Here is a 27,523-nt window from a genome sequence, read left to right as displayed (position 1 = left end):
TAGAACATTGTATCTCAGGATGAAGATTTCCCCCCAGTTAAACTTCTCTGGGACGCCAGTGGTACCCACAGGACACACTTGAACCTCTTAGATTCTCAAGCTGCTTGATGAATTCTCACCTCTTAAGCAGCTCCATGGACAACTTCATTGTCATTCCTGTGACGTTCCTTTACCTCTCAGTCCTTTCGGATCTTGCCCTCATTTCATTACTAATTTAATTCATTTTTACAGAGTCATAAATTAATTATTTGAGGTAAAACTACTGAAATCTGCACCTCATTCCAAGATCTTTTTCAGCTCTTGGTAATTAAATTTAAGAGTTATCATGTTCATCTTTATTAGTGTTTGAAGGAAATGACTGACAGGAAACTAAAGACTTCAACTTCTAACATTGTAGTTGAGGCTCTGTCCTAGGAATAAGGTTGAAAAATTAAGAAGTACTCATGCCATCAGCAATGTTCTTTCATTGTCTTGCATTACCAGTGGATCTAAATTGGAAATGGTTAGGAAATTTGCTAATCTATCTTTAGACTGGAGCAAATGGGGTCCAACTCTAGGTTCATTTGTTGTTTTATAGGCATTTTCATTTTTTGAGCTCTCATTTTCCTTTTTTCTCATGAGGCCAGCAGAAGTGAAAATGACAATATGAGGCTTGGTTTCTTTCTTATGAACAAGCAGTACATTAGATTCCTAATTGTTGGTGCTAACTTGGTTTCCATCTAATGAATGCAGCCGTGAGCATTCATAACCTTGCAGAACAAGGTCCTTAGTGTTACATCAATATTTTACCCTCTTAGATTAGTAAATGTTTTGTTAATTGGTTGAGCCACATTTCTATTCAAAGAGCATCTTTAGATAAATGAAGCTTTTAAATAACACCCCCAGGAAAACTCTTGGCAAACATACTGTGCTTTTTGCCATAAGGTTCTCAAAACATCTTAGAGAAATATTAAAAAGTAAACCTTTAGAAAAGAAGATTAGACCTGGTTGCAAAACCCATAACTCATCTTTTCCCTCGGGACTGACTTAAACAAAGGAACATAATTTGGTTTTGCTCTCTGCGGTGCCAGACCTGTAGCTACTTAACTTCTATTATCCTAAAGCCCGAAGCTTGATAACTTCTATCAACTCAGACTCCTCATGAAAGAGTAGTTTCATTTTCAAATGTTCCTTATTTCAGGGGCTTCTATACAGGGGTGGAGTGAACTAACAGCTGGCTTGTTCCATTCAGCTCTCAGGTGACCGGTGTCCATGAAATGATGGGATGCATTCAGAGACGCGTGAATCATCTGACTGAACAGTGTTCAGCGCACAAGGAATTTGCTCTTAAGAAACAACAATTAACAGCCTCAGTGAAGGGCCACCTACGGAAGGTAGTTTCATAAAATGTGTCCTCCTTAAGCTACTGTTTAGATGAACTCCTTATTCTGTGATAATAGATCGTGTGGCAACTACAGCATATGGGCCTGGGGGGAGGATGGGGACATGTCTCCTTAGGCATCTCTTACATTCGACATTAGATTTTAATAACTGAACAGAATAGAGCTGTAATTCACTATTGCTCATCAACCATCCCTGCCCCGGGTTGCCAAAACTAGATATGTAATCCTACCTGCCACCCGGCTCTGAACACGTATATACAAATGCAGAGCTGCATTAACTTAACTGGGTACGTTTCGTGATGATGTCCTTGATTTATGGGGTTTTGTGCATGGTTCCAAGATGCACAAGTTTTTGTTAACTTGATACTACACAACACAAGGACAGCAAATAGGTCAATACCAAAAGTGATGAGTTTTATTGCACTAGGTCAGTCATCTGAATGCAAGCATATGTGTGAAAATCCTCTACAGAGTAAATACATGGCTTGATTTGGGAGACTATTATTTCCTGTTTTCAAAGAGGAATAAAATCAGGCAGCTACCATCTGACTAAATAAAAATTTGCTTATCTGTGGGAGGATATATAGCAAAAACTAGGAATGTCCCAATGACATTAATGTTAATGAGCCTTGTTGCATAGGCTGGGTCTTAGATGTTTTCATGTGATACAATAAACTTATATGCCTGACTTACACAAGTAGAATTAGTAGACTTTGTAGGACAGTGAAGTCCAAATGACCAATAAATAGCCATGTCCCTATCTAAATTGCCTCCCTACCTGTTATTGATCCAGAAATCTGGGAATTTGAGCCTTGTTCTGATGCCTGGGTCCAGGGAGACTCCAAATATGATGACAGCTGTGGTGCCACATTCCCTAGAGCTTGAGAGTCAAACAAATTCGATGGTGGTGGAACATGTAGTAGGGACTCCAACAGCTGTGGCCATCATCATACTGCCAATTCATACCCAGTGTGACGCTGGGATGTATGAGCTCTAGTTAGAGCCCAGGGATGCAGGCAGTAACTTGAATGTAATAGAACCTGTAAAGGTCACTTTATTCACTGATTCTTGTGTATTGAAGATCACATATAGTCTTCTACAGTATCAATTACATCATCTAGGCATGTTCCTGTGTTTTATTATCACATGTACAGGGCATGGTGCTGCCCCACGGTCCCCCAGTCCTAAAAATAGAAAATCTTAGGTGATCTAATACCTTGCTCTGGACCTCTACTTCAAAATGTACCTGTAAATTGAACCCTATTCAACTTACAGTGGATGATTGTGACTCAATTAATCAGATAAATTCATGTCTGCTGTGTTGGCAAGTGCATTCTCCTTTGTATGTAATATACTCATAGATAATAAGTTCTTAGAGGACATGGATGATTGCTTATATCTCATTGCTGTTACTACAAGAAATATCTTTAAACATATACCCTCTATCGGTGAGTCAGTAGTATTACCTCATATGGAGAGCAATGTTATTAATTTAAATATGAAATTTGGAAATATTTAAAACTCTTTTTAGATTAAAATTGATATATAAAGTATAATGGGAATATAGAGAGTACTATTTATTTATCTTCTCTGTACATATGCATACATATATGCAAAAACATATTACTAAGTTTACAACATATTCTTTATTCCTAAAGGCGGAAATGTCAATTCAGAAAATCAATCAAGTACTTTCCAATGCAATGGATGTTGGTTCCAGCCTTTCTGAGTCAGGGAAGATTTTGAATAAATATTTGGAACTAGACATCCAAGCTAAGGTAAATAAAATAATTATTATTGTTAGGATTTTGTAAAGATGATTTCTTTCTATATCAGTAGCTATAAAACTTATTCTTAGTTCTCTGGAGGGTTGTGATTCTAAATTAATGTTGTGGCAAATAATGACTTCAAATCTCCTACTGTTATGTGTATCTAAATTATTTATATTTATATGTGCATTTATTAGGGGGTTTGAGCTCACTGAAACTCAACATTCTAGCCTGGTTGTAAACATTCATTTGGCGCCTTTTCCTGGCCTGGGAGTTGTCAGTCACTCATTTTGGGGTGCCAGAGGAGGCAGGGAGAGTGCTTCTCTAAGCCTATTTGTGATTTTCTGCTGGAGTACGTTACGAAAGAAAATTACCAGAAGCAACATGAGTTAATGCAAGATTCCAGGAGGCACATAAAAACACAATCTTGTTTATACGCTGAACCTTCAGAAGCAGAAAATGTTCCTTCTCTCCCTGGCAACTTCTCTAGCTCCCTCTCATCCTTTCCCATGGCTCTTAGGGTCAAATATTCCTGCTAGCAGCTCCAGACCCCACTGAGTCCCAGCCTGCCCCAGCAGGTGTTTAGGAAAGTGGATCACATGTGTCCCTTGGCTCGCCCAGGTTGGCAGGAAATGGCCTTGCCTCCCCAGTTCTCAGCAGAAGTGCCTCCTTCACAGACACACCACCTGCCCACCCACAGATGAACGGATTTTTAAAAAATGAGATGGTTTTTATTCATTATTTAAAATGTTTAAAATAAAACATATGTCTGAATTCAATTTCATTTTTTAATTTTAAAAAATTTAAAAGGAAGGAGGAAATTGCACAGGGAGAAACTCTCCTGCTTCCTCCTTCCCAAGTGCTGTCTGGAAGCAACACTCTTAAAATTGCCTTCATTTAGCGGAGTACTTGGGAAGCATACTAAACACAAGTAGGGAAACCATCTCTTCTTGCCGCAAGTGAGAATGGAGATTTTTTCCTTTCACTTTTGCTTGATTGCTAGCTTGGTCTGCATGAAATTTTACATGACTCTTTCTCTGGCAGTGGTACCTGTGATGCCTACAATACCTACTCCTCCGTTTAATCAGTGGTTAGATTTCACATGACAGAAATTGCACTCAAAGCGAAAAATATCACACCCAAGCAAGTCAAATTCACTGACTCTTCAGGCTATTTAGACCTCATATGTAACATTTCCCCTGTACTTTTTAAAAAACCCTTCTAGATAGCTATTTAAGAATGCATAATTGATATGTCATTTTTTTGTGAATTAAAATGAGTAAACAATTTCTACAAATTTGCACCTTGAATATAACAAAATTAGTTTAAGAATTTGCTTGAGCTATTATTGTTAATTTCATAAAGCAATTCTAGTATATAACTTTATTTAAATTACTTAAAACATTTGTGCCATTTTGTTTTATCATCTTCTATACCAAACAACTTTTCTTCTATTTGTGACACAGAAAATAGAATGCTAAACAAGAAGTGTAGCTGACAGAGTGAAAGAATAATTTGAGATGATTTTTATTTTAAGATACCTTTTTTTTTTTTTAATTTTGAAAGTTGTGCCTTTCTTTTATTGAGGAGAATCTTGGTACAAGTTCAATTAATAATCATAATAGATGCATGTGCAGGAGGTAATGAAATGTGAATGTTCATGATTCCTCTGTCAGCTTCTGACCCCCTGTGCTTTGCTTTCAAAGGACACAGCACAAGAACTAGAAGCAGCTGCAAAACTTATGACAGAGAAAAATGAATTTGAACCTGATGAAGTGGCATTGCTTTTTTCTAAAGCTAAATGGCTAGAGGAAGAATTAAACGTACTTGGCCAAAGCATCGGCTCCAGGTCACAAGTCCTGCAAACTTATGTGGCATTTCTAAAGTCATCAGAGGAGGTACGGTACCAATGTGCTGGCAAGGTGGCAAGCCACCTTCATCAGCAAGGTGGCTTCTGCCCGTCTTCCTGCTTTCTGTGGGGATGGAAGCCCATGGAGGTCATTGAATGTCCTCCACCCCAGAGCATGTACTCACTTATAGGCCTTTCATTCACCAAGGCCTCATACAAGCACTAAAAGAGTAAACTCTTTTACTAAAACATTATACAGCATGTATGTGTAGCTATGTACACAAAAAAGCAAAGTGATTCTGTTGGGACACTTTTTATCTTTATGTATTTACAATATCATAACTGTAGAACAAAATTATTATAAAATAAGTCATCGTCTAAACTTTGGATTTCTTTGAATACCTAAGCAATTCATGTGATTCATTTAAAATACACAGAATTGGAAATTATGGGCTTTTGCATCTATTCTCAAATCTGTTTTTGTTTGACAGTTTATGCCTCTTGACACGTTACTGCAGAGAACTTCTTCCAAGGCACTATTTTGACAGGGGTGTATAGACAATCTGTAACATTGCCTCTAGCAGACTAGGATTCCATCTCTCAATGGTCCCAGTGTCTTGGAGATGATGTCAGTATTATAAAAGTGCTAGGGTCCTTCCTCATTCAACTCTGGTCCCAGTGCACTCAGAGGCACGCTGCTCACCCTCCTTTCAGGAGGTTCATTAGAAGGTAGAACCAGCAAGGTCACTCAGGGATAAAGCCACCCAAAGTTAGGTAGCGTGCTAGATTTCCATATTCTCACCTCCACCCTCCCAACACTTTCCCCTTAACCTCCCAACACCGCCGTCTGGCCTACCCACATTTCCTCTGTCAGCTTGCTTTCTGTAATTGTTTGGAGGAGTGCCATGTCCAGACCCTGGAAATCTCAGGTAACCACTGCCTGCTTTTCTACATCTTTACTCCACCTTTTGTCATTTCTGACTTTTCAAAGTTTCTCTTAGTCCCAACCTCTCGTGGTTTGGCAGAGGTATTTCAACTGACAGGATTATCCTGTTGATAAACATGTTTATTCAGAACTTTTAATGGTGGAGAAGGTACAAAGAAGTGCTTGCTTCCTGTGTCTTCATTGCCAACTGTACCTTCTTGTCGTCCAGTTCAGTAACCCCGTCCATGGCCCACTGTAGCCGCTGGGACCACGAGACTTGGGTTTAGGGCTGAAACCGTAGCTTTGCAAACACTTCCTCACGACAACTTTTCATCCTTTCATCTTCCCAGCTTTCACTTAATCTATTTTCCTATCTGGCAGAACCTTCTGTCCTTCAAATTTTGGCAGTGCTCTCAGTCTGTCACTCTCCTACCCGCTCACGTTTTCCTTTTTTCCTCTCCAGCGCCTGGTTACTCATTTGCGTTTCATTCTCCATGCCCTCCACTTTCTGCCTTCCGCCCTGACTAACTCTGCCAATTCCTAATACTAGATCAATCTGACACTCTTATTTACTTAGCTTTCCTTTCCAAGCTTCCAGATCCTCCTGCGGAAAATCATACAATGGTGCTGATTGGCACTGCTACAAATGTATGAGTCTCTGTCTCAGCTGGGGCTCCCATATGCTCCCTAGTTGGCACCCATTCAGTGGCGATTCTCAAACATCTTCCTCCTTTCCACACTTAAATCTCAGCCAATGCGTTGACCTCATATGTGACTGGAAAAAAAAAATTGTGGCCATTGAGCCTAACTTCCTCGACTTCCAAACCAATTGGCATATTTACGCCTCCTCCATCATCGCCAATAAAGTGAAATCCCTACTTCTGTTCAGCGTTAATCAGAAATCAATCCCTCCCTATATGCTTCCATATCCTTCAGAATATAGCACTAGCCACCTTCTCTAATTTTTCAAGTTTGCTTTTTCCTTTGCTTCCTTCCTTTTGGTCTACAGTTATGCCCACATAGTCTTGTCCTTATGGAGGCAACCACTCTATAATTTTCCTTCCCTTCACAACTGGACTGTTGCAATAGGAAGAAGACATGTCTTGCCTCTGCTCATTCATCCTCTTTAGTCCTCATCCCATGGCAGGTTAGCTTATTTTCTTTTCTATCCTGCCATCTGCCACTTCTTTGCTCCACTGAAAATGTTCCTATAAGCCACTTCCTCGTGTTGACAAATGAAATGGTGTATTTTCAGTCTTCACCCTGCTTAATCTCTCTGCCACATTTATTTAATCCAGTTATTCTTATCTGCTGTGGCTTAAAAAAACAAAAACAGGTTTATTGAGGTGAATTTACATACCGTGTTTCCCCGAAAATAAGACCTAGCCAGACAATCAGCTCTAGTGCATCTTTTAGAGCAAAAATTAATATAAGGCCGGGTATTATATTATATTAATTATACTATATTATATTATATCCAGTCTTATACTAAAATAAGACCAGGTCTTATATTAAGTTTTGCTCCAAAAGATGTATTAGAGCTGATTGTCCAGCTAGGTCTTATTTTCAGGGAAACACGGTAGCATAAAATTTACCTATTTTGGAGTGTGATGATTTTTAATGTATTTATTGAGTTATGAAACCATCATTGTACTCCAGTATTAGCATATTTCCATCACCCCAAAAAGAGCCCTCGTGCACATTTTCAGTCAATCCTGGTTTCTACTCCCAGCCTCAGGCAAGCACTGATCTGCTTTCTATCTCTATAGATTTGTCTTGTTTGGGTATTTTCACATAAGTGGAATCATTTTTTCTATTCTATCTACTCCTTGTCCTTTTTCCCAACTCAGTTCCCTTTTCCTGAAGTATGGTGGGTCCCAGAGTTCTTGCCTGTTCTCTTCCTTTTGCACACTCTACACATGTTTCTTACAAAAATTGCACACACACCCATATATGGTTTCAATTTACCAATAACTCAGAAATGGCTCCTCAGCCCCAACAGTTCTAAGCTCCAGACAAATGCTTTCAACTTCTGGTTATACTAATTACCTATGTATCCTGTGGGCTCCTGAAACTCAGCAAAGCACAATTGGTTATCTTTCCCTCAAATAAGTTTTCTTTCTGTAGTTTGGCATTGGGTTAATGACCTCACCATTTTTCAGAAGTCGTATGTGGAAGTTTCAAAGTCTTTCCCCAGCCCTCTCTCAGTGTGCATTTATTTTGCAACAGGCTCTGTGTTTTTCATTCCAGATTTTATATAATCTTTACAACACCTCTATGTTTATTTACTATTATCCCTATTTTCCAAATGAGGAAAATTTGGGGCTCTGAAAAGTTAGGTATACAAGATTAATCAGCTAGTAAACATAAAGCCTAAGTTTAATCACCAATCTACTCCCTTTCGTTTTTTCCTATTTCAAAGGTCATGCTATCCTGTGTCTCTCTAGAAAGACAACCTGAAAGGTTTCTGAATTTCCCTTACTCTCGTTTTGCACCATGCATTCCTCCGTTGAGGCCCTCCTCATCTTTTGCAGAGGCTTAAAAAAGTTGCCTCTGCCTGTTCTCTCTTCCCCCTGTCATCCCCCCCTTCACTCCTGCTTTCAAAAAATGGTCACTCTAAAGTAAATCTAATCATATTACCTCCTGAAATTCAGGCAGTTTGACAAATGTAATTTGTGAAGCAAGGTGCTAGTACCTTTTACTAAAAGTGGATAAAATATTAAAGTTTATCATCATTCACTTAAAAATACACTGATACAGATTCAAGGGAATTCCTATAATGGTATCATTCTCACTTGCATTCAAGGAGGCTTTTTTGAACAGTTGGAAAGGGTGGATGAATTAAAGTTCATGTTCTGAGAATTGCACACAACTGACAGCCCATCAAATTGACACCCAGCCTGTCGTGCACAGTGCTATTGAAGTACTTACTGATGATTGTCATGCTCATTCTGAGTCACTGTGCTAGCTATCGGTTGCTTCAAACTAATGAGAACGTGTCACATCATGTTGGTTATAATAGAAAACAAGTTGAAACCTGCTGGTGGGTTTTATCCCAGCACAATTATCCTTCTAGCTTCCTTTTTGCCACTCAGCCTGCACAAGCCAAACGTCACCCACACAATCAGATCATTTATCATGCTCCGAGCCATCAGTATTTTCATACTTGTGCCTTCACACAAGTTATTCCTTCCACCTCACCCTGGACAATTCTGAAAGACACAAATCAATGTCACCTCCTTTGGGAAGTTCTCTGTTTACTCGATGCAGAGTTGGTGGTCCCCTCTCAGTGTGCCCTTAGCATTGTGCATAAACGTGGCCTTGAGTTGTAATAATTTGATTTTGGTTCTCTTTCTTCCAGAACTATCTTTGGCAACCCAAGGAAATAAATGCTTAATTCTTACTAGGGAATCTTAGAAGAATCCATGAAGGAGGTGGCATTTTAACTACCTCATAAAGAATGAGTAAAAGCAAAAAACTGAGAAAAGCTCATTCTGGGCTGGGGAAACGGGCATCAGGCAAACCGGACCATGGAGAAATGGAATGTGGGAAATGAGGAGAGAACTGTTTCTGAGCTCCATGTGCAAGCTCTCCTATTAAGCTCATTTAAATTAAGCATGTTGTTCAAAGCTTTAAAATACAGTGACTAACCATTGCCTGAAATCTCTCTCCTTGGTTACATTGCTTTGGTAGTTAGGAGCTCTTTGAGTCTTGTCCTAGTGGCCATTAAACATGGTTCAAAATGCACAAAAACTTGTGGCAAAAATTTTCTCCTATTTCTACATGAGCTAATTACATGTTCATCTATAGTTCTGCAGACACATTTGATTTTATATAAGCTCTATTCAAAGAGAGTGGTTGAAAATAATCTAGTATTGCTTACATTGGGTTAGCAAATGAAAAAAATATAAGGAGGTAAAGTAATGTTTCTTAGTAAGATTAGCTCATGGGAACAGTTTCATATTAACACTTGTACCAAAAATTAGTAATTGTGTGTACTCTTGTTCTGGTTTATCACTTATTAGAAGCAAATCGTGATTTACTAGTATTTTTTCATGGACTTACATTTTTTCTGATTCATATTCCATAATTACATATATAGGTATATATATTCATATATATATATAGCTTTCTTCTGAATTATAAAACTCAGCTTTAAATGATTCACACTGATGTTTGACATAAATTATCCTCATTTACAAAACATGCATATATACAATACATAAATATGATTTTGGCTATAGTAAATAGGTCTTATAGATAATAAACGTGTCAGCCCAATTTACTGCCCAGTGGTATTCTTGTCTGTCAACAACCTAAATAGATTTTCACACCTTTTCAGTAAATTTGACAATATTCAATAATTAGTTAAAGAAATCTGGGATGTAGTTTCCATTTAATTTTTATATAGACTTTTATTGGAATCTAGTGTCATTTTTCTTTAAAAATGTGTTTAAGTGTTCTTAACTTGCATTTATATTCTCCTTATTTTTAGATAAAGGAGCAGTGTCAGAGCCTAAAGGAGTTTTACCAAACTGAAAACCCGCGGCGGGAAGAGGATACTGCTGAGGCCAAGTACCAGTCTGAGTCTGCTGAGCAGTGGCAGCTCTTTTTAAAGAGGAGTTTTTTAACTCAAGACCTAGGGCTTCAGTTCCTTAATTTAATAAATATGGTGAGAATGACATTATGTGAGTCACAGCTTCTGCAAGGATTACTTGTCAAAGTTAAAATCCTAAATTCAAAAGTTCAATTATCAATTAATTAGTAATGTGGATTTAGAAAGTTCGTTTTAGTTTCATTCAACCTAGAACAGTCCTGAAGCCCAGCATTTATATGTTTATTTAATCCTAGACCTCTTGTTACTTTATAATGTGACAGTTATTTTTACTAGTAAGAAGGAAGAGTGACTATAATCCAAATGCAATATTTTTTATCATTACATAGAAGTTCACTCAAAAGTTCTAAGTTACATTGAGAGTGTGCAACAAGGTCCTTCCAAAATTGCCTGGGGCTAAAGACAATGTCTAGGATGCATCTTCATTTTGAAGAATTTCTTACTATAACAGACCTTTTTATAGTGAAGCTCCATTACATTTAGACACACACCCTAAACTTTAGTTGTCCACTTATATTGGTAAAATATTCTAGAATCCTAATATCAACCTCTGACCCATATAAAGAGCTCTGCAGAATTCTTAAAAGATGGCTAATCCTCCTCTCCCTCAATACTTTGGTGTCCTCCTAAGGAAACTGAGCATTTCATTGTTAGAGAACGCCAGCTACTAGAAAACGTCTGTTTTAATGTTAAGTGAAATCTGTCTTCATATCTGGTTCTAACCCTCCATAGCGACACAGGGGAAAAGTATTCATGCTTCATTCCTCTTACACATGCAAAGTCCTTCAAACGTAGGAAATAGTTCCTGTGTCTAATCTGAGTCTGTTCTGTGGCTAACCACGTGCAAATCCTTTCTGTCATTTGGGAGGTAGCTTCATTTCTCTCTCCATCCTGATCCTTCCTCCCAGAATTTTCTATGATTTGTCGAAATCATTTATAAAATGTAACCAAAAGTGAAGTACAACTTAAATACCCAGAACAACAAAGTAGACATCATTCTTTACTAGTGAGACCTAAGAGCATACAAGCATTTTTAGCGAGGATTTCACTTTGCTGATTCATATTAAGCTTGGGATTGAATAAAACTGTCGTACATTTTTATTGTAATTTCTGCCAAGCTAGGTCTCTCCCATCTTATGTCAGCTATTTATCTTTTACATACAAATGTGGGTCGTATATTTATTCCTATTTAAAGTCATTTGGTTAGTCTTCCCCCATGTTTCCATCTTGTCAAATTAATTTTGGACCTGCTATCTACTATATTAGCCATCTCTCCTGTGTTTAATTCTATACATTGAGAAAGAAGACTTCTAGCTACAATCTGATAATGAATAAAAGTGTGTAAGGGGCAGGTTGACATCCCAAGCCATTAAGCAATCAGTTAATTAACCAGTTTTTTTAAACAATCATGGATGCTTCAAATAGTACTTTAATCCAACCACGATTTCACAGTGTTTTTCTTAGTTTATAATGGGAGACACGACTCAAAGGGAGGTCTATTTACCTAGTATCCTATCAATTACATACATGTAATCTGACAGAAATCAAGTTGACTCCTGGTGATCAAGGGATGCTTTCCAAAGTGATCACAAATGGATTGATCAGTGATGAACTTATGGCATTGGTCTTCTCTGTAAAGCTTTCCCATCTGTAAATTATGTAATCCATCCTTTTCCCCATTTGAAAGTCAAATAATTTTTCTTTCTCTAATTTTCTGACCCTTCTCCTATTTTCTGTAGATTTGCAAATATATCTGACATCTGCAGTTTTCTCAGTATTCTGAGATATGATTCAACTCAGTCTGGGCCTGAATTCATTTGTACGAGTTGGGTTCCATCTAACCACCCTCATCTACTTTGACCTGCAATTTTCTCTTCGTCTTCTTTTTCTCAACCTTTGTTGTTTGAAGACCATTCTTGTTAAATATATGTGGAAACAAAAATATACCTTGACTAGTTCTAATTTATCTAATACTATCTTTAAGCATCAGAGGAAACTTGCTAAGCAATTTGCCCATGTTCGTATGTTATACTGTTGTTTATAGTAAAAAATGATTATTTTTTTTATTTGGAACATTTAGAACATGTATTATCTATCATCTATGTATCTTGTATCTATCTAATCTACCTTACATTTTTACTTTGTTCAGTATATATTCTCCCATTTCTTACTTGTGCATTTCTCTAATTTAGACTAATAAGGGAATTCAAATATTTGCAAACTGCATTTTTTTGGTCTTTTTTTTATCACTAACTTCATTTCAGAATTTTTATTTCAGTTATGAAATTTCCATTGGTACTTTTTTATTAGATTTCAATTGCCGATGAAATTCTCTTTCTTATCCTTCCTCCCCCTTTGCTATAATTTTTGACCATATTAGCTAAGGGCACTTAAAAGTGTGTGTCAGCTCATTACTACATCGGGATCTGGAGTTGTTTCTACTTTCTACTTTTTATCTTGGTTTCCAGTCATGTAATCTTGTCTTGGCAGGACTAATGAATATTTATCAAATATCAGGCATTATGTATAAAAAATACACAAGGTCCTTACCACTGTCAGATGATAAATAAATTCCTCCTTATTGATAAGAATTAAGAGCCACTTAATAGTTAACTTTATTGGATTAGCAACTGTCTGAGATCAGAAATTATTGATGAAGCAAATAAAACACATTTTTTATTCTCTTCATATCTTTTGGACCATTAGGCTTTAAAAAACACAAAACACATTATTGTTGAAATGTGGTAACCAGTTTGGTTGTTAAGAAGGAATAAGGCCAGCTGGCATTTTCCGCTGGGTGTTCCGCTCTTGATTAGGTTGCCGTGGATCATATTTTCAAGCTTGAAATTGAAAAATTTTCAGTTCATCTAAGTATCATCAAGATCGGAAAAGCTGATTTAAGTGAGAAATCTGGCAGACATCTTGATGAAAGTGCCAATTTACTAATTTATAGTAGTGAATACAAAGGATGCTCTCTGGGATAGTGCCTTCTGTTATCAAGATACCTAGACAGCAAGACATCTAAAGATAATTCATTGTGCCTGAATCTAAGTGGAGAATGGGTAATTTAGTACCCTATTAGACCAGGTTATTGCAGGTTTTTCCATGCCCTTACACCGAAGTAGAGTGAATAGTGTGTTTACTAACTGGACCTTGGGCAAATTATTTAATCTTCCTGAGTGGTCAAAATATTGAAGTCTGCCAAATGCATAATCGCTCTTTTTGGATCCTGCTAGCTAGACATCAACAAATCCTGCGACAGCTTTCCTTTTTCTAACCTCTCTCAGACCATCATACCCTGCTGATTGCAGCGGTCACTGGCATGCTACAGTTTCCAAGTTTTTATTCAGTTATGTATTATACTACATGTTTCTTCGTAGTTTCTTAATAGTATGTGAAAGATACCGTAACTCTATTTTCAGCATAGATAAAATTTATGATTTGGGTTGGATCCTGCTGAGATTTTCTAATGTCGCTTGTAATACATAGCCTCTTGTTAATCATAGTTACAGAATATATCGTTTTATTCCTAGATTCCAAAATTCCTTGGGGAAATCTCATTTAGGACCTGCAATGATGTTTTTTGCAATTAATTGACACTTTATGATGTCTAAATTAATATAAAACATAAATATACAATATTAATGCCATTTAAAATAATTTAAAAGTAAGATAACCTGTTGTTTAAAATATCTTGTTACAATTTATGATGCTATCTTCTGACTACTACAATGTAAATGGCCCCTTGACTTTTAGATACTTAGTTGTCATTGGTATTATAGAAATCCATGTACATTTGCTCCTTGGGAATTCAAGGATTTATTGAGAAAGACCATCAAAGTAAGAATCGTTATTTCACCAAACATATATTCGTCTACATTTTTTTAAAGCATTTTTTAACTGTCTTATTTATTTAAGTGTGTTTTCCCAGGACGCATCAGCTCCAAGTCAAGTAGTTGTTTCAATCTAGTTGTGGAGGGCACAGCTCACAGTGGCCCGTGTGGGGATCGAACCAGCAACCTTGTTGTGAAGAGCACCGCGCTCTAACCAACTGAGCTAGACAGCTGCCCCTGGTCTGCATTTTTTGATGTTTGCACATAAAATAGCACAGGGTCTTACTCTTTACCTCTCTTATCCTTCTACCTCCAACTGAATTACCCCTTGTTTACAGCCATTGTTTAATGGCTTTCAAATCAGTCAGCAAGAACATATGGAAGTTGGGTAAGGAAGTCTTTGAATTTAGATACTGTGCTTCTGGTGCACAATAGAGATACAAATAGAGAGAAATATAGATGCACATTTCAGTTCTCACAAAAGGGAGTAACTTGAGAGACTGCTTACATGGGCAACTCATTATAATCTATCCAATGGGATAGTTAAAAGAAGAAAAAGGCCTGGAACAATGTGGCCCCTCATATTCCCTGATACTGAGATTTTGACATCTGCTCTTGAGTCTATTAAAATGAAAGGTAGAATACACTTTAAAATTTATATATTAAAATAACCTTGACTTTAATATTTCTGGATCCCAGTACTCATTCAGTCACCCTCTCCTTAAGACCCCCAAAAACCCCAGACCATAGCAGGGGGCTCAAATACCGCTGGGGTCTTGAAGAACTCAGGACCTGATGTGAGTGCTTAGAGCCCAGCTGTGTCTCTGCACAGGTGTTTCTGACGGGTCTTGATATCAGAACTGTGTTCTGTTTTGGTTGTGATCAAGTGTTTGCCTCCTAGAGTGGTTGTATGCAAAAATGTTGCATTGCTTTGGAAAGAAAAGCCATTTAATAGATTGCTAATTCAACAGGCAAAAGAAAATGAAGTATTCAATGTGAAAAGTAAAGTCCACTTTATGGAGAACACTATGGAAAGCCAGAAGGCAGAAAGGGAAGAAGTCAGCCGCCTCCGGATGGCATGGCAACTTAAAGCCTCTGCAAGCAAGCCTGTGAAACAGCAGTGGGGAGCTTTCAAGGAGCAACTTAAAAAGGTGAGCGACTATGCAATGGGTGTTACTCAGCCTTAAAAAGGAACAAAATTCTGACACATGGTACAACATGAAAGAACCTTGAAAACGTTATGCTGAGTGAAATAAGCCAGATACAAAAGGATAAATATTATATGATGCCACTTACACGGAGTACCTGGAGCAGTCAAATTCATAGAGAAAGCAGACTAGGTTACCAGGGGCTGAGGAGAAGGGCAGTTAGTGTTTAAGTGGGTGCAGAGTTGCAGTTCGGGGTGATGAAAAAATTCTGAAGATAGATGGTTGTGATGGGTGCCCACCAGTGTGAATGTATAATGCCACTGAACTACACACTTACAAATAGTTAGAATGCTGAAATTGGTGATACATATATTTACCCCAATAAAATAAAAAAAGGTAAAGAAAACCCAGGGCCTGTGCTTTTGTTCATTGGTGGTTTAGAACTACGAGCTCACTCGAGGTAATGAGTGTTTTCATGGGGGTTAAAAAGTTCGATGACACACCATGTCATCACTGGTGAGTAGTGGTAACATATTTGTTGGTGGTAGCAGAGAAAACACATGCCTAACTATCCGATGTTTATTTCAGACTAGTCACAATGCAAAACTTCTTCAGGAAGCTCTTACGCCTATGACTGCACTTGACCTTGGAGGGAGCCTCCAGACCATTTTAGGTCTACAGAAAAAATGGAATGCAATGAAGCCTCAGTTCCAGGTGAAGAAGCAAACTGATAGACTGGAGTTAATGGAAAAACCTTTTTAACTATTTGGTTGCGGTTTACCTAATTAATTAGAACAGACTGGTGAATTAATATTTTTTTTTAAAAAACAAAATATTGCTTTTCTAAAACTCCACTTAAAAACAGATTTATTCTTACTGTTTTTCTGCACTAGTCTATATTAGATGATACATAAACATTCAGGCTACAAAATGTTCTTAAAGTAATCTTATCTTAGATTAATTTACATTAAATTATTTTCTTATTAATATATTCATCATCTATAGTCATTCTAATCATTTTCCTAGGAGGATAGCCATGTTTTAGATCAACGCATCTTAGAACAAGGATGAGCAACCTCTGACACAGAGGCTCTGCTGCTCTCTGCCCCTGAAATGACCACTGTGATGTCACTAGCCCTACCCTCTGGCACCCAGGCTTCTGCCACCCTCCCAGGAATTTTGCTGTGTTCTCCTATTCTCTCTCCCAGAGAGCCCTCAGGATATGTGAGATGAAACCATGAGTCATGTTCCCAGGCCCTGCTGCTAATGCATTCCATAGCCCCCAACCCCTTCCTGCTGCTCCTAAACTTGACACAACTGCCAAAAATGGTTCCCAGTTATCCTCTTGCCTGCATTCTTGTTCTTTCATGCAAAGTTAAGATACCTGTGTTTCGTTTTGTTTTCTTTGTCACTACTTTGTAAATGTTGGCCTTAAAGAATCCCAGAATCAGAAGATTGAAGGTTCCTTTAAGGAATATCTAATTTAGGTTCCTTTAAGACAAACTGATATAATATCACCACCCTCACACACACACACACACACACACACAACATCGTAGCCCACAGTGAACTCTTCCTTCAAACTCTTAGAAAATTCAATTAGCCTACATGTTAAGTGCATTGACATACCATGTGTTATTGCTTATTTGCATTTTGCGTGTGCTTGTGCATGTGCCCCTACATGTGCACGAAGGCGTATATGTATAACTCCGTGGCTTCTTTAGCTCTGTCACTGTGATGTGCATATATTTGATGCCCACTTGCTCGATTTGAACTTAAAGACCCTTATTCTGTCACTCTTTTGCGAATTATTTCTTTAGCCTCAATCATTTCCATTATTTTTATCTTTGCTATAAAATCCATCCCTGAAATTATAGTAGCTTCTTCTTTGAGTTATCCACCCTTTGCAAGTTCTCCCTGACGATCTTGATTCCTATGAGGGATATCTGAGTAGTGCTGGGTAAAAGGAAAGGCAATTTATCCCTCCCTACATGTGGTAGCTATTTGTAGATTCTGAGTTGACCACATTTAAAGCCACATATCTATTTTGCTGTTCAGCTGGCGGTTCATTCTCATCATTCTTTTATCGTAGAGGACAAGTAATTCCCCAATATATTTTTATATTTGTTTTCTCTTGGTTTTCTTGCCATACCACCTGATTCTGTCTGTATCGAATATCAGAGATGACCATGGCTTCGTAAAATATCTGAAATACATTTCCTTAACAGATCACTAGAATATCTAGTGTGCTATAGAAATACATGTCTTCCCATTTCACCACCTAACTTTGAAATACTTTTTTGCATTGCTCATCATTAAAAAAAAAAGAAAAAAGAAAATCCTGGGAAAACAGGGACGAAATAATGTAACAGTAGCCTCAAACACAATGCCTGGATTTGTGGGAGTGGGGGTGAGGCTCCCAGTAAGTTTTTGTTAACAAATGAGAGAATGATTGGTTATTTAGATCTTTATACAGTCAGTTGTAATGTAAAAAAGCTCTCTAAATGCTGGATTTCTTTTATTGCTGTCAACCCTTTAGCAACTGAGTGATGAGGTGCAGTACATTATAAAAGAATCAGAAGAACTAGGTGCCAAAGGAGTGCAGGTGAAAGAGAAGTCTCAACAGCTAAAGGAACTCATCCACTTCCATCAGAAACAGAAAGAGAGAATCCGAGACTACCAGGACCTCCTGTATAAGACAGTCCAGTTCCACCAAGTCAAGGAAGAGGTGAGGCCTGTCACAGATGTCTGGAAGACCCTCAGTTTTAAACTATGACGTTAAATACAGCTTACTGTATAACAAATAAAAGCCAAATTGCTTCTTCTGATATGAGGAGCTTTCCACAACTTTTCTCTCACTATACCTCTAGCCTCCCTATGGTCCCGCCTAACAACTCCTTTTATGTCCCTTAAAGATGGCACGCACATTCCTAACTCCCTGACTCTCAGGCTGCTGTTATCCCACAGGTCCTTTTGCCTCTTCTCCACAATCTAAACCCTGTCTGTCCTTTCAACAATCCTGCCTCCTCACTTGGACTGATTTTCCTCTCTTCTAAATTTCTAGAACTCTCATTGCTTATTCCCCACATCTGTCATTTTAGCATCTTGATTCTTAATTACTTTTTACCCCCAACTCAAATGTAAGCTTTTTGAAGGAAGAAAACAAATTCAATTTTTGTTTTTTTGTATCTCAACTACTTGACACATAAGTGCTCAGTAAAAATTCAGTTATTAGCCTCTATTCACAGAAAATGGAGATACATTGATATCCTTTTAAAATAGCCTCTGAGTTTACTCAGATCATAGGCCTAAATCTTGCTAAGGTTTTAGGCTGTGATGAAAAAGAGTGTTTTCTTCTTTAATAGAACTGACAACAGTACCCTATTCCCAATTTTACCCTATTCATTTGCAGCATTGTAACTGTTGCTTGGCTCTGACACTAATAATTATACCTGGGCTTGGCGGCATCTTGACCACTTAATAAAATATAGGAAATAGGCTTCAAAAAAAAGCTGTGTTTATAAAAATATGAAACTCATACTAATTGTTAATGTCCTATCTTACAGCTGGAACATCTCATCAAATCAAGAGAACTGGAGTTTCTAGATCAGCCCAAGGAACTGGATAACGCTCGTGATGCCCAGCTTCACCTCCGTCGCTCTCAGGAAAAGCAGGCACATATAGACCATCTCCACAAACTGGCCCTTTCCCTGGGAGTGGGCGTCATCTCATTAGTGCAGCGGCCGGTAAGCAACTTAGAACACCACCATTCATGCCTAATTTGAGCTGGGAGCTGGGCTACAATAGAGAAAAAAAACAGGCAGAATGCCCGGTACATGTTAAATTAAAAACTACATTCGACCATTGGGGTAGTTGTTAGTGGTGGGTTTCTAACACCTCTAACAAAAGAAAAACGTTTTATGGAGAAAAAAATCTGATTACGAAAGTCTTGTTTGATACATCGATTCTTATGCTAATTTAAAAAAGGTAGAGCTGTGTTGTCTAAGACAGCAGTCAGTTTTTTCACATTTGAAATGTGCCTAAAGAAACTAAGGAACTAAACTTTTAGTTGTATTTAATTTTAGTTGAAAAATTGACACTCAGTGTAGTTACTGGAAAACTTTTAAGTATGTTCAGAACAACTTGGCTATGGAAATCTACATTTTAAACTCCAAACTCTGCAAAATTTAAATATAGATCAAGTATTTCTGATATAAATTTGGCAACAATTGAGATGTGCCTTAAGTGTGAAATACACACCAGATTTCAACACTTGGTATAAAAATCCTTATTAATATTTTTAAAATTTGGGTACAAAAAGTTTTATTAATTTTTTTTATATTTAGGTGCATAGTAAAATTTTGATATTTGGACATATTTGATAAAGTTATATTGTAAAAATTGCTTTCACTTGTTTTTTTTGTTTGTTTACTTTTTAATACTACTAAAAAATTTAAAATTATTCATGTGGCTCATGCTTTATTTCTTGGACAGTACTACTTTAGCATTTCAGATCTGGAAAGTATCCTAGAGATCACATAGCCCAGGACTCTTATTTTATAGATGAAGAATTTGAGGCCCAGAGAAAGCCCAAAATGAAAGAGCCTCTTGGTGGAAACCAAAGGTTCTCGGTGCTAGTCATTGGTCTGATTTATTTGACTTAAATGACCTTAACAAAGGAGTCTAAAAGAGAAGGAAATAATTCCAGATCAAATTTTCATAAATAACACATTTATAAATATATAAATATATATATATGGGGAGAGAGAGCGAGAGAGAGAGAGAGAGAGAGAGAGAGAGAGAGAGAGAGAGAGAGCGATCCTTCTCCAAATTCCTAATTTGAAGGGAGAAAAGATTGTTTATTCTATCCAATATGTGTAACACTAATAAAATCATAATGGCCAATTTTATTTCACAGTTAATTTTAGATATCCACTAAACTGTATGGAGTATACTGAACCAAAGGTATTTTTTTTACTCGAAAGACATAGAAATATCTGTCACTGTAGAATCATTTTTACCAAGAAGGAGCTTTCTTTTTAAAGAGTTTTATTTTATTAGTAAATTTATTTTAAAGAAAATTAAAAAAGTAAGACATCTCACTTTGCACAAATAATGTAAATTGTTCTGCAATCGTGTCTGGCCTTGGCCTCCACAACCATCTTCTGAGTGGAGACTGGAGCACTTGCATAATGAACCTGAGGTTAAGCTCAAGTTGACGGGAAAATTATAGTGCAGAAGCTGAATGTTTTTAATGCATATTTGATGCCTTTTGAAGTAAAAATTATACCCTCTAATGAATGGTGTCTCTGAAGAGTTGGGTGTGATGAGCAAATCTTCAAAGCTTAAGTTTCAAGACTAGAAATGTAATGATTTGCCTTTCCCATCATGTTGGGTGTCTGGCTTCTTTCTGACAGTATTATATTCAAATATGCTTAAGATAAAATAAATCAGGAGCCTAATTTTTTTTTAAATGTCACTTATGAATTCCATAATGCAGGTAAATAGCATATTCGTCTCATTGCTGTTCCTGCTCTCCCCTTTGTCATTTCCACTTCTCTTTCATTTTTAGAACTGCTCTAATGTGTCTGCAAAGAACCTACAGCAGCAGCTGGACATCCTGGAGAGGGACAGTGAGAACTGTTGCACCAAAGCCAAGGAGTATGAGCAGACCCTGACCTGCAGCTTGGACTACTGCACCACAAGGGAAGAGATAAACGAGGTGGGTGGCAGGGGTGAAAACTGACACACTGTCCAAAGCCTCTGTGAACCTCAAGCCTGTGTTACAATGTCTGTGCATGTATTTGCGCGTACACACACACGATCAGGAGACTTGTCAATGCATAGAAAAACCTAAAATGTTGTATGACGGTTTCTCAGTTGCTTTTTTCCCCTACTCAAATCCTTATAGTTGTCATTTGCTTGAGTGAATACTGCCTGTCAGGGCAGAAAGGATGACAGTATCCCTTTGCAGCCAGTTCCAGCCTGCTGAAATTCTATTTAGGTACCATTGACGCATGGCGAAGGGGGTGCTAAGGGCCAGGAGAGCCCGCTTTTTGCCTCAGAGGCTACAAGGTATTATCACCAAAGTCAAGTGTGGCTGGTTTCATATTTACACAGAGTAGCTTTTCTGGCAAAACAACTCCTAGAGTAAAAGAAATAACAGATGAAAGTTGTCCTCTGCGTCCATCACCTCTTCCCCACATGATTCCACCTCCTCTCCCTCAATTCTACTTGACCCTCGACCCCCAGACACATACTGAACCACAACCATCTCCTTCCACTAGTTAAACTTTCCACCCAAACGCTCACCTGTTCAGGATAGCAAGGGTCTCGATTCTTGACTAGGAATTAACAGCAGAACACAAGGTACCATAATTCCAGATTTATCCCCACAGAGCAAAATGTTTCTGAGTCCATTAGTCACACCTCTATTGGGAAAGAGGGCAGTGAGTGAAGGAAGTGCTAAACCTTCTTGTAGGCTCTGTTTATGACCAGTTTACACAATCTAGGTCCAACATATATCAAATATTGCCAAACAACATTAGAGTATGGACTAAAGTATGCCTAACTGACCTGGGACAGTGGCCTAGCTCTGAGGTGTCCCTTCCTGCGGACCACACTTGTATAGGCCACAGGCCAGGCAGGAGGGAAGCGTGGCTACAAGGGAAGTAAGAGGAGGAGAGAGCAGGAGAGGCCACTTGGATCCACTCAACAGGAGGGAAACAGAAAGGAACATCAACAACAATGTTCATTTTAGCAATATGCTTCAGGGCTGTAGCGTTTTTGCTCAGAGTCTGTTCCAGGGAGTCCTTTGGGCTAGAGATTCATTCGGGGTGAAACCCATAGTGTAGCCTGCTCTCTTCTGGTTCCGGTGCGCCAGCTAACAACACTTCAGTCAGATCTTAGTAAGGGAAACAATCTCAAGGAGAGCATTCTTCTCCCCAGGGCTACAGAATTTAGATTCCCAGCCAGGAAAACAATTTGTTTGCTCTTTTCCCCAAATCATCTTCTTTCTTTCTCTTCTTCTTCCTCCTCTTTCTCTTCGTCTTTTCTTTCTCCTTCTTCTTTTTTGTGTAAACTTGTCTTGCCAAACATCTCTCTCCCCGTCATGATGGTAAGCTCTCTATCTACTGAAACCACAAAGGAGTCTGGCTAAGGCTTATTCCCAGCCCCCGATGGTTCCATCTCTGTCTCCCTGAAGTGCTGTGGCTTTTATGCAGCTGGATCTCTCTGTTCAGGCCCTTCCCACAGTGGTTCTATTTACAGGGGCTGCCTCGTGATGCGCCTGTGCTGGGAGCCAGCTGGCAGGGATAACAGATGACCCTTCCAGTCATAGTAGGGATGCCCCAGGATTGTCTGTACCATAACAGGAATGAGGAACCAGATATGTGCTGGTTTGACTTAGGAATCAGATCTCACTTGAACATGATCTTAATTTTAAAAGAGCTACTCTTCCCATTTGCTTCTACTTCAAATCCAACTAATCTTTGATGTAGGTTACAGTTTCACATTTAAAGGATCTTTAAATCTTTGGTCCGTTCCCCCCCTTCCTTTCTTGTAGAGATATAGCAGGCATGTCACAGTGTAGTGTCTACACCCTGGATTTTCCAACCAGGAGCCTAAATGGGAAAATACTCAGAAGGAACATTTTCAGTGACCTTTAGTAAAATAAAGATCTGTGTGTTCTAGTTTATTTTGTGAATCTCAGTGCGCAAACAGATGGCCAGATTCCAAGTGGTGATAATATGTGACACCACGATATTTTTATTATTATTATCATTAACACTTGGTATAGGTACTTAAAATATTATGTAAAATTAAAAGCAATATATTACACTGCTTTTTTTCTATATAAAAAGTAAATAAAATCAGGTATCCCACCAGGGAACTAGACCAAGCATAGCATTTAAGTTGATTTGAAACCACATTGTTTTGCTTCTAATGCGCTAAAAGAGCTTCTTGGAAACTCAAGAGTTGAAATAGATTTTGGAGTATGTCTAGTTCGATATCTTCATTTTTTCAGATGAGAAAACTGAGGTGTATACAATTTTCATCTGAGTTATTCATCTCAGTTCCAGGGGTACAAGACAGATTACAAGCAGTAAATTAGAATAGGGGAATGGTGCAGCTCTAAACACACACACAGTGTAAAACAGGACTGCAGAGTTTCTGTTCATAGTGTTGCAGGGAGTCAGCTTTGGGCTAGAGGCTCATTTATTGGCCACAAACCCACTTGTTACTTGCTAAACTCAAAGTTCACCATTCACTTAATGTTTTAGTCCATTCAATCACTGCATGATCTGATGTTAAATGTATCCTTTTTCTATGCTTTCCTCTTCTATCTTTATTTTCTGGCGTATCTGTTATAAGCTGTTCATGTGAGCTGATATAATAGCGTGGTTCATTTAGTTATTTCAAAATTACTTTCTTGATGTAGGCATAGCTAACTTACGTGGTTTTACCTCCACTAAAGGCCCTTAGGAAAGGACTTGGTACCTCAAGGCAAAATAAAGAAAGGTGTTCTATATGTGATTTTTTTAATGTGATAATTCCTTAAAGACAAAGAATCATGGGGTTTTTATGTTATTTTTTAAATTAAATTCAGGTGTACAAAATAAAATATTGATTAGACATTTACACACCTCATAAAGTGAGAACCCCAACAATTCTACTACCAATCTGACACCGTACATAGATATTATAATACCATTGACTATATTCCTTATGCTGTACTTCACGTTCTGTGACTGTACATTTTTTAAATTACAGTTGACATTCAGTATATTTTATATTAGTTTGAGGTGTACTGCATAGTGAGAGCCATGGTTTTGTGCCTTGATTATCTTTGGGTAAAATGTTATTATTTTCTAATTTCATATACTATATGACATGGGGAATTATAAAACTTCATTTTCTCCACATCTACCCACTGGATAACACAGCCTTCTGACTGCCATATTTTATGGAGTTTTTTCTCACCTATTTCACACAAAGATATGTTTCTATACATGAATGTTGAATTTCACTACATATTTTCTTGCCTGGCAATATAAATAAGTTGTTAATACACAAAGCATTTGAGACATTCTCTGCCATGTTACATAGCAGAACATGATTACTTATTCTTTACACGTGTTCATTTAGAAATGTAGTAAGTTAATATTGAGCATGTTTTCTTCTTGCAATCTGACCAAAAAAAATTTACATTTACGTGATGTTAATAGAAATTTGTAGCTAGAGTCTCACTATGGATCACAAACAATTACTTTGCTGAAAAGAATAGTAATGACAGAATTTGGTTGGTATCCATTTTCTGAAAATAAATTTTACAAACAGAAGCTTTCATATAATTATATCACTTTAGCCTGAAATTTTTATACTGTAGCCACATCTTACCTATCAAGAAGAAAACAGAGAGAGGGGGGTGATTTGTGTAATTAGAACAGACTCTAACCTATGAAATAGATACCCATATGTCAGAGTCTGTGTTCTAATCACACAAATTCTTCTGTCAGTTTGGGTAAGTCATTCATCTCAGTTCCAGGGGTACAAGACAGATTACAAGCAGTAAATTAGAATAAGGGAATGGTGCAGCTCTACACACACATACAGCTATTCAATCAAACCTCCTGACATTGGATGGTTCTTTGCCATTGACAGAATGACCATGGGCAGTCACCCACTGGCAGGAAAGGAAGCAGAGAAGAAGTGTATAGATGGGCAAAACACCTGATGGGGGCAGTACTATGGTATAGTACAGATAATTATTGTTTTTTTTCCAGATTGATAAGCCTAATTCATCATTTTAAGAAAAAAACTAAATATTGTCATTTAACAAATATCAATGTGGCTACTGTGTGCCGGGTCGTAAGAATGCAAAAGTCCTCAGGAAACAGAGTCTAGGGCAAACTAAAGCCCATGGAGCTTCAGCCACAGCCACTGTTTCTTAGGCTCCACCATGGGTTCATTCATTAGTATGTGTAAGAGGATAGGATTGATTATAATTTGTTCTGAAAATGTCTATCCCATAGGGTTAAACTATGTTAAAAGTTTGGTGCTTTACATCTGCAAAATGAGCCTTCTTCTTAAAGAATTTAGAGAGCTGAAATGTAAAATCATAGTTATTATGTCCAGAAAATAAAACTTAAATATATTGTGAACACACAAAACTTGCAGAATGGATAAAATAGGTACTACTGAGACATGCTGCCATGTAGATTTTTTTTTTTTTAAGGAGGGCACAGCTCACAATGGTCCATGCAGAGATCAAACCAGAAACCTTGGTGTTATTAGTACCACGCTCCAACCAACTGAGTTAACCAGCTCCCCGCTGCCATGTACAATTTAAAATGGAGCAATTGTCTTCTCTTCCCACGCTGCTCCATTGTCTGCTGCTACAACACTGGTCTTAAGCACAGGAAGACAGTGGTACAGTTGCCAAACGGAAGGAAGGCAAGAAAGTCTTGTCCCCAAATCTCTCCAGCACTGAGGCCTAATATTCTACCATTACTAATTGTAACAAATCATTCCAGTGAAATTATGAGTCTTTGGGTTGCTGCATTTCAAGTGCAAACATCCCTGGGAGGTGATAACTTTGCAGCTTTCTCTTACTGAAAATAGGCGTCAATCAGAAATCTTTTTTTTTTTTTTTTTTCCTCTGGAGTAGGCACAATAAAGGACAAGAAATGAAGCTCATGAAGTGGACACTAAGAGAACTGGACTACTTGTTTTGTGTTTTTGCTTCTGGCCAGCCACGTGCCATAGTTCTAATGAAAGCCTTTTGTTTTAAACGCATTTCCTTAGTTTTAAAATGTCCCATATCCCTCACATAAATTGGCTCTGCCAGTCATGCACTCACAAATAATACATTCTTGTGCCAAAGCTGCCTCAGCCAGCTTTGTCAGGGACTAAGAATAGCAAGCCAGCCTTGTGGTCAGCCTCTTTCCCTTTCGCTTCTTCTCAAAGAAGCTTTGTTTGTTCCTAACCCTGAGAGAGGCTTACTGCTCCCTGGGAAATTTGGTGAAGATGCTCATTCTGCTGGTTTAAAAAGAACTACAGTTTTAAAGTCTTAATATTTTATTTTCCTAATTATAGCTTTATTAGTCTGCTTATTCCATAGCAACTATGGAGGAGCTGAGTAAGTAGAAATATAGGAAAATCACACTATTTACTAGGAAAAATATCTCCTGATTTTCTTAAGACTTTCAGAAATTTTATGAATATGAATTATAACAGCATTTAAAGATTTCTAATAGGATAAACTTTATCTTGTCTCGAACTTTGGGCATTTTTTTGGCTTATGTGCTCCAGTCGAGCAGTTGTCTTAGCCATCGTCACCATTCCCCATTGTTGACAAGCTAACTAAAGTTAGAAACAGCTGCATGAACAATGCTAGCACAGCCAAGCAACCATGGCACACTGTTCCTTTAAAAATACTATCATAAGTTATGTGGGGATTAGATGGGAAGTTAAGTTTTCATATTGAAAGATGCAGGTAAGAGAATTAAGCATGGCTAGATTTTTCTGAAAATCTAAGTGCTGAAGGGACTTCCTGCATGCTTCTACTTGTATCTGCAGTGGTCTTGAATTTGAGCTTTGGAAAGGTGTAGGATATAAGATGGATTTCTAGTAGGACCCAAAGAGAAAAGTGCCAGCAACTTTGTCAAAGGAGCACATGTGTCAGAGGAACCTGATCCCATTTCACACGCCCATAGCGCCATGAATATTCTTTGGCCTTAGAAATCATCTTCAGTGGAAGTGCATACATTCTGAAGTAAACAGAAATAAAATTGCACTTGTCGTTTCTCAGTCTTAAATTTCATAATCCAAAGTAGACTTAAAATTTCATGGTTTAGAATGAAAGGGGTTAAAGCTCAGCCTTTCTCCATTCATCACGTAGTCTTCAAATAGATGTTGACTTTTCCCATTTAAACAAGCAGATATAACGCAGTGGTTATCAGGTTGGTGACAGAGCCTTCTTTTTTTCTTTAGACTGAAGT

At 37.8% G+C, this 27,523-nt stretch overlaps 1 protein-coding gene across 3 annotated transcripts in view; it reads left to right on the top strand.

Annotated features, from left to right (window-relative positions):
- Nucleotides 1-27,523, top strand: part of CCDC141 (coiled-coil domain containing 141) — a 168,517-nt gene that overhangs the window by 115,105 nt on the left and 25,889 nt on the right. For all 3 annotated transcript variants that reach the window (XM_074338695.2, XM_019739337.3, XM_019739336.3), the window contains 9 exons: nt 1,232-1,373; nt 3,041-3,160; nt 4,858-5,049; nt 10,421-10,597; nt 15,345-15,524; nt 16,110-16,235; nt 18,061-18,249; nt 19,088-19,267; nt 21,094-21,243. In XM_074338695.2, coding sequence (XP_074194796.2) covers nt 1,232-1,373; nt 3,041-3,160; nt 4,858-5,049; nt 10,421-10,597; nt 15,345-15,524; nt 16,110-16,235; nt 18,061-18,249; nt 19,088-19,267; nt 21,094-21,243 — 1,456 coding nt within the window. The remainder of the gene's footprint in view (nt 1-1,231; nt 1,374-3,040; nt 3,161-4,857; nt 5,050-10,420; nt 10,598-15,344; nt 15,525-16,109; nt 16,236-18,060; nt 18,250-19,087; nt 19,268-21,093; nt 21,244-27,523) is intronic.

The sequence above is a fragment of the Rhinolophus sinicus genome, chromosome 17, assembly GCF_057876585.1.
Source record: "Rhinolophus sinicus isolate RSI-liver-muscle chromosome 17, RSI-T2T, whole genome shotgun sequence".
Classification (NCBI taxonomy): domain Eukaryota; kingdom Metazoa; phylum Chordata; class Mammalia; order Chiroptera; family Rhinolophidae; genus Rhinolophus; species Rhinolophus sinicus.
Note: the sequence above shows the minus strand (reverse complement) of the source record. Positions and strands in the feature narration are given on the sequence as shown.